The sequence below is a fragment of the Corylus avellana genome, chromosome ca8, assembly GCF_901000735.1.
Source record: "Corylus avellana chromosome ca8, CavTom2PMs-1.0".
Lineage (NCBI taxonomy): Eukaryota > Viridiplantae > Streptophyta > Magnoliopsida > Fagales > Betulaceae > Corylus > Corylus avellana.
This window is the reverse complement of record NC_081548.1, coordinates 18388960-18396615: the sequence shown is the minus strand read 5'-3', so window position 1 is coordinate 18396615 and position 7656 is coordinate 18388960. Positions and strand designations below refer to the sequence as shown.

General features: G+C 34.6%; 1 protein-coding gene across 1 annotated transcript in view; it reads left to right on the top strand.

Moving 5' to 3' along the window:
* Nucleotides 1-4578, top strand: part of LOC132190974 (glutamate receptor 2.8-like) — a 5766-nt gene extending 1188 nt beyond the window's left edge. Inside the window, exons 3-7 of the mRNA XM_059605999.1 lie at nucleotides 219-803; nucleotides 1528-2270; nucleotides 2737-3049; nucleotides 3147-3544; nucleotides 3915-4578. Of these exons, the coding sequence (XP_059461982.1) occupies nucleotides 219-803; nucleotides 1528-2270; nucleotides 2737-3049; nucleotides 3147-3544; nucleotides 3915-4379 (2504 nt within the window). The 3' untranslated portion in view covers nucleotides 4380-4578. The remainder of the gene's footprint in view (nucleotides 1-218; nucleotides 804-1527; nucleotides 2271-2736; nucleotides 3050-3146; nucleotides 3545-3914) is intronic.
* Nucleotides 4579-7656: the final 3078 nt, after the last annotated feature.

Here is a 7656-nt window from a genome sequence, read left to right as displayed (position 1 = left end):
TTGAGAATAAGGTTGTATATTGAATCACTAAATATAATGTACAGAAGAGGCCTATATATAGGCGAATAATACAGACCTAGTAGAATAAGGAAAGGAATAATACAGACCTAGTAGAATAAGGAAAGGTAAACCTAGTAACCCTAGAATACCAAAGAAAGTAAATAATAATAATATAATATTATCTAACAGTTGTTATTATTGTTATTGACCATCTCCAGTAAAATTTCAATCTCCAGCACTGGATTTAATCAAGAATGAAGAAGTGCAGGCCATCATAGGACCTCAAACGTCAGCACAAGCTAAGTTTGTGATTCAACTCGGAAGAAAAGCTCGAGTTCCCATCATTTCCTTCTCAGCCACAAGCCCCTGTCTTTCTCCATCCCAAAACCCGCTTTTCATTCGCACAGCACAAGATGACCGCGCACAGGTGAAAGCCATAGCAGACATTGTCGAAGCCTACGGTTGGCGGGAAATTGTCCCGATTTATGAAGACACAGAATATGGCAATGGCTTAATTCCATATTTGCTAGATGCTTTCCAAGACATTGACGTTCGGGTGCCTTACAGAAGTGTCATTCCTTCATCTTCTAGCACTAGGGAAATCAGTAAGGAGCTTAACATGTTAAAACAAAAATCTCGTACAAGAATATTCATTGTGCACATGACTGCTTCACTTGGCTCCAAGCTCTTTGTACAAGCAAACAATGCAGGAATGATGAAGGAAGGGTATGGATGGATCACCACGGCAGGGTTATCATCTTTGCTAGATCCTATGGGCTCAAAGGTCATGTACTCAATGCAAGGTATTGTTAGATCACCGTTTATCTTGTAAGCTTAAGTGATAGGAAATAGTTAATTAATTTAAGGAAAAATTTCACTTAACCCACCTAAATTGTCACAACTTTTACGATGTCTTCTTAAAGTTCAATATCTCTCAATTTAGGGTATCCATATTTCAATTGTTTTCAATATCACCAACCCTTATGATTTTTGGTTAACTCCTAATTGAGGGGTGTTGAAATTCCCAAAATATCCCCATTTGTTTTAGGAAAAAAGAAAAAAAAAAAAGAAAAAAAAATGCAAAGATTAAGGTGTTGGTTTGAATTTAACGGTATTTACAAAAATATCAATGCCTCAATTTTTGCACAAATTTGAAGTATTTTTGCCAAAAAAGAAGGGGGTATTTTGGGAATTTTGTTAGGATTTAATGGCAAATCTTAACAGAGGGAAAACATTGAAGAAAATTAAAAGTTCGATACACTAAATTGAGAGATTTTAAACTTTATGTGGGACATTGCAAAATGAGTGACAATTTAGGGGTTAAGTGAAGTTTACCCTTAATTTAATAATTTAATTTACATTCTAATACTTTTTCTTGGGAGGTGAATGATGAAGAAAATGTTCAAAATCTTTGTCCTTTTTTTAGAGACAACATTTTTTCTGATACCACATTAAATCAACAATTATTCCAAATTCTTAAATTGATAAAAAATTATTAATTTAATTATTTAATTTATATTCTAACAGGCGTATTGGGACTTCGGCCACACATACCCAAGTCAGAAAAATTGGAAGATTTCAAAAGAAGATTGAAAAGAAATTTAACATCAAGCAAACAAAACAATAAGAGTACTGGACTAAACCTCTTTGGATTGTGGGCATATGATACAGTTTGGGCTTTGGCTATGGCAGTGGAGAAGGCTGGCATTGTGCGTTCCAAGTTCTTGAAGCAAAATGCTTCCCAAAGTAATGTTGATCTTGCAGCTTTAGGCATTTCTGAAATGGGTCCAACGCTCCGTAATACAATTCAAATTACCAAATTTCAAGGCCTTAGTGGGAATTTCCATTTAGTCAAAAGGCAGTTGGAACCTTCAGCCTTTGAAATAATCAATATCATAGGAAAATCCGAGAGAGTTATTGGATACTGGACACCACAATTGCAGAGAGGGCTTTCACAAGAATTGAATGATACTGGTGAAGTGGCACGCCCAATTTTAAAGGCTAAATTACTTAAGCAGCCTATTTGGCCAGGAGACACGACAGATCAGCCAACAAAGCTGAGGATCGGAGTTCCGGTGAGACGAGGTTTTTTTGAATTTCTGAAAGTGGAACGGCATAATCGTACTGATAAACCTACAGTATCAGGGTTCTCCCATGACGTGTTCCTTGCTGTACTAGATGCATTACCATTCCCTCTTCCTTATGAGTTTGTTCCCTTTGTGAACAAGGATAGGGCCTACAATACGCTTCTTTACCAAATTAAACTCAAGGTATGCTTTTTCTTTCTTTTTTTTGTGATAAAAACTTGTGTCAATTAATTAGTGTTGTAATATAAGATGTGGTTATATGTATATATTTAATAGTATTATTATTATTATTATTATTATTATTTAATTCAAAAGTTTAAGCTTATTAGAAAAAGTAAATTTAATCATTTAATTAATCAATACTAGTTTAACACCCACCTCACATGTATGTCGCTCAAACTTCCTCTTAAAAAGCTAGTGATGCCCAATACTTAAAATGTTTAATTGAATTGATGAAAGGTGAATGATAGAGTTAAATTTCAAACGCATCACCTTTAGCTTTGATAGCATGTTAAATCACCATTAATCTCAAAAGCAACTTGAAATTAGTGGTGATTTAACATGGTATCAAATTGAACACCTTTCAATTTTTTTGTTTTTTTGTCAAAATTCATAAATTGATGATCGACCACCACCTGTCAAAATGCAGAAGTATGATGCTGTGGTTGGAGACACAACAATTGTGGCAAATCGCTCCACATATGTTGATTTTACTTTGCCATATTCAGAATCAGGCGTGTCAATGGTGGTTTTAATGAAAGATAATGAGAGGAACAACTTTTGGATTTTCTTGAAGCCCCTAAGCTTGGATCTTTGGTTAGCAACCTCTGCAGCATTCGTCTTTACAGGTTTAGTGATATGGGTTCTTGAACACCGTATAAACGGTGAGTTTAGAGGCCCCCCAGAGCAGCAACTTGGCACCATATTCTGGTTCTCCTTCTCTACACTAGTCTTTGCTCACAGTAAACTTTCTTCAACCCCATCAAAGATTTTGCCTTTCATTATTCAATTTGATGATAATAATAATTGAAAACATTTTAATGTTTTAATGGTTACCAGGGGAGAAAGTGGTAAACAATTGGTCAAGATTTGTGATGATCATATGGTTTTTCGTGGTACTCATCCTGACACAAAGTTATGCAGCAAGCTTAACCTCAATGTTAACGGTACAGAGATTGCAGCCTACATTTGTTGATGTAAAAGAGATAAAAAAGAGGGGATATTTTGTTGGCTATCAACAGGATTCCTTTGTTAAAGAGCTTCTAACAAAACAGTTGAATTTCCATGAGTCCAAGTTGAAGGCTTATATAACTCCTGAGGAGTATCATGAAGCACTGTCAAGAGAAAGGGTTGCAGCTATTTTTGATGAAATCCCTTACATTAAGCTCTTTCTTGCAAAGCACTGCTCTAAGTACACAATGGTTGGACCCACCTACAAAACCGATGGATTTGGCTTTGTGAGTCTCTCTCTCTCTCTCTCTTAAACTTTAAAAGAATGCTATAAAATAAACAAATTTTTGTAGACATTAAGTTTGTTTCGGTATATGCACTTGTGTGTATGCTCTAATACAACCTTAACCACTAGACGTGTGTGTGCGTGGTATAGTCCATAGGGCGCCTTGATGGTGGACTTGACATTTAGCATGTATACAAAGCATCGAAGCTTGGAGCAGTCAGATTATGACTATGAATTTTTTGATGGTTATGATTATACAATTTGGTGATTGGATCTAAACATAATATAATTCTTATGATCATAAATCTATATATTTTTCTATTTCTTTGAAATGATATTATATATTGTGTTTCCCGTGTGTGTATGTTCAGGCCTTCCCACAAGGATCTCCTTTAGTTCCTTACATTTCAAGGGCAATCTTGAATGTGACCGAAGATAAAGACAAATTTCGAGGAATTGAGGAGAAGTACTTTTCAAGTAAAACTCATTGTGAAGATCAAGGGGCAACAATCTCTTCACATAGCCCTAGTCTTGGTTTGTACAGTTTCGGGGGCCTCTTCATCATCACAGCAGTGGCTTCCACCTCTTCACTCCTGGTTTATTTGTTCAAGTTCCTTCTCTCACATTGGCCTACTTTGAGCACCAGCAATACTCACGAGAGCTCCTTTTGGTGCAAATTGCTTGCAATGGCAAAACATTTTGACCAGAAAGATCCCTCTTCACTTGGCATTGAGATAAGTAAACCTAGGGTACATGCCCTAGCATGCCCTAATGTCATCGAGCCTTCACCTGGTATTGATCATAGGGAGAACTACTCAAGATCATCCAATTATTGAAAAGAAAAAAAAATTCTTCATTTTTTTTTTTTTTTTTTTTTTTATTAATTTCTCCTCTTTAACAAAAAAAACATATATCCACACGCACAAAAAAATGCAAATAAAGATACAATGTAAGGAAAATTACCTCGGGGCACATACCTCAAGAGCTGAAGATCCATATATATGTTTTAATTTTATGCATATATCTCTTGTAGAAGGAATGAATAGATATGTATATATATATAAGTCTATTTATTATCTTTTTTCTTTTTTTTTTGGCATGTCTACACAAGAGGGGGGAGGAGGGATTCGAATTAGAAACCATCGCTTCATGAAGCGTGGTTCCTAGTCGATTGAGCTACCTCTTGAGAACTATTGATTATCTAATTAATGTTATGCCAAATACCCACCTACATTAATAGGCAAATACTTGGTACGCTTTACTTGCATGTGCACAAGATCAAACGATAGTATAGTGCAGCAAATACGAGATCGATCCCACAAGGATTGTTAATTTTATTTATAATTGATTAAAAAATATCAAATTGTTACTAAATTGATATTGTGAAAAGGAAATAAAAAAATATAAAGATAAATGAAAAGGTAAAAGCAGGGCTTTGATATTCACCACTAATCATACTTAGATAATATAACAATATGCCAATGATCCAATCATATTATGAATACTTAATATTTGCCAACCTAAGGGTATGGGTGTACCTACTCCTTAAGCTATTGATTTATCTAAACAACGAATTAGGTATGGGTATCTACTCTAATTTTTTTCTTTCTTAAAGGATTTAGCATGAGTGTCTACTAAGACGTTCTTTAAGAAAGCATAAATCTGTGAAAATCGATAAACACATGAGGCCTAGGGCATGGGTGTCTACTCCCAGTTCTCCATGTTGATTAACCCAAGAACCCGGTGTGGATTTCTTTTGTTACTCTTATTAAATCCAGGATTCGATCATCCAAATTGATTTAATTAACTAGTCCATACCACATGCATATAATGGCCAATCACATACATATGAGGAATTCAAAAAAACATGAATTAATCAAGTTAAGCAACGCAATATGATTATCACAAAGGCGCCAATATTGAAATATTAAATAAACATAATTAGTACTTCAATCTAGCTCTCCTTAAGAGTTAGTTACACATAATTAAAATAAAACTAAAAAGAAAAGGGAAAGAAAGAACTGAAAACCGCTCCTAAAAGTAGCCTCCAATTCCTCTCTCCAAAGTTGTGTCTATTACAGGATGATTATTCTCAAGGTTTAGAGGTCTATTTATAAGGCTTTAGAAGCTCTTGTTACATTGGTAAATCTAGAAAATTCGTAGGGTTTAGTCCTATTACAAGTGAGACTTGGAAAACCCTAATATGGAAGGAAAGGGCATTCTGGCCGCAGTTCATTGTTCTCCAGTGCACGGCGCGATCGATCGCAGCCCGTATGCACTCGATCGCACGCCTGCGATTGAGACTCTTCTAGTGTGTGCACAATTGCACATGGCTGCACTCATCTGCGATCGAGCGCACTGCCAGGAACTCCAACTTTTCCCAAATTCTCTCTTTGAGCTCAAATCTTCAAGATTTACTTCATTCTCTTCCAAAAGCCTACAAAAGCATGAAAAACACATAAAAGAACTAAAATTGCATAAATTAACAACATTTAAGGAATTAACACATATAAGTTTAAGGGCTAAAATATGAATATTTTAGCACTTTACACACTCCCAAACTTACATATTGCTAGTCCCTTAGCTATACAAATCTAAAACAAAATGAAAAAAAAAAAAAAAAAAAAAAAAAAAAAAAAAAGATAAATCCATTTTTCGTGGGATATACGATTGCATTTAGCATATGCAACAAACCTTTTAAACCCCTAGGAATTCCCTAGAGGAGGAGTGAAGTCTTGTGAGGGTTTTCCAGGAATGTTACCAACAAACATTATGCAAGGGTTCATGTGATCCAAAAATTAAGATATCATTCAAAACCATGATTTTGACTCATTAGCAAGCTTAAAAAGATAAACTTCATCTTCACAATAAATTGGAATTTTAAAATTTAATTACTTACAAAAGACATGCTAAGGCATCACAAGTTCGAAAACAGTGTAAAGTGAACTAACACATAAATATGAAGCTTCCAATTATTTCCAATGTGCAATGCCTCAATATCTTAAAATTCACTGAAATCCCTATTAGAATGAACAACAATGGCATATTTTTCTCTTCTTTTTTTTTTTTTTTTCTTTTTCTTCTCCTTTAGGTTGTGCAATGTTTGGTTACTTTAAGCTTTCTAATTGACCCATGTAACGAGTGTTAAGTCAATGGCTCCCAAACCAGATGGTTTTAGGGCATTAGGTGTAGAGACACCCCTAGGACTTACTAACTCGAGTCAAAAAGGCTACGAAACCAAACTAACCATGACATTAACCAAATCAAAATTCTTCACCTTTTAACGTGAACAATCAATGCTTTGAGGTAAGATGTCTAGTTACTTAGTGAAAAGCTTATCAATGATCATTGTTTTTTTGTTTTTTTTTTATCACATATATATATGCCAAAGTATCCATCTAATAAATCATCAAGTTTCATCCAAGACATAGAAACACACACATCAGTCTTCATGTCATACCCTACAAATTATGTGCTAATGTACTTGTATAAGATCACATCAAACATGTGAATTTTCAACTGTCATAAGCAAGTAACCAAATTGAAAAACTCAATTTTCAGATCATATGTTCAAAATTTTAAGCTCACCAATGAAATCAAATCACAATTTTCAAGATTAACTAAAATTTTAAGACAACATGACCATATATATATATATATTCTTGTCATAAACAACAAAAATAAAAATAAAATAAAACCGGGACAAAGTGTGTGTAAAGTGTCTACCATACCCCCAAACTTAAAATTACACATTGTCCCTAATGTGTCTATAACATGGAAAGAATTTACCCGGGATATGGACAAATTTGTCTAGAGTAGCATGGCTTATAGTACACCTCCAAACTTGAACTGAAGCACACTTGTCCCTACAAAATAAAACACTAAAGCAAATAAAAGGGAAACAAAAACAAAACTAAAGACAAACATAAAAACAAACAAATAGAAAGATAATAGGATAAACTATGGGGTGCCTCCCATGAGCGCTAAGTTTAACATCTTTAGCCAAACTATGGCACTTTAAACTTGAAGCACCAGTCTTTTCTTCTCTTGCACCAAAGGGAATGAATTCTTCCTATTGCAAGATGCTTCTGAATGTCTATAGATCGGGGATGA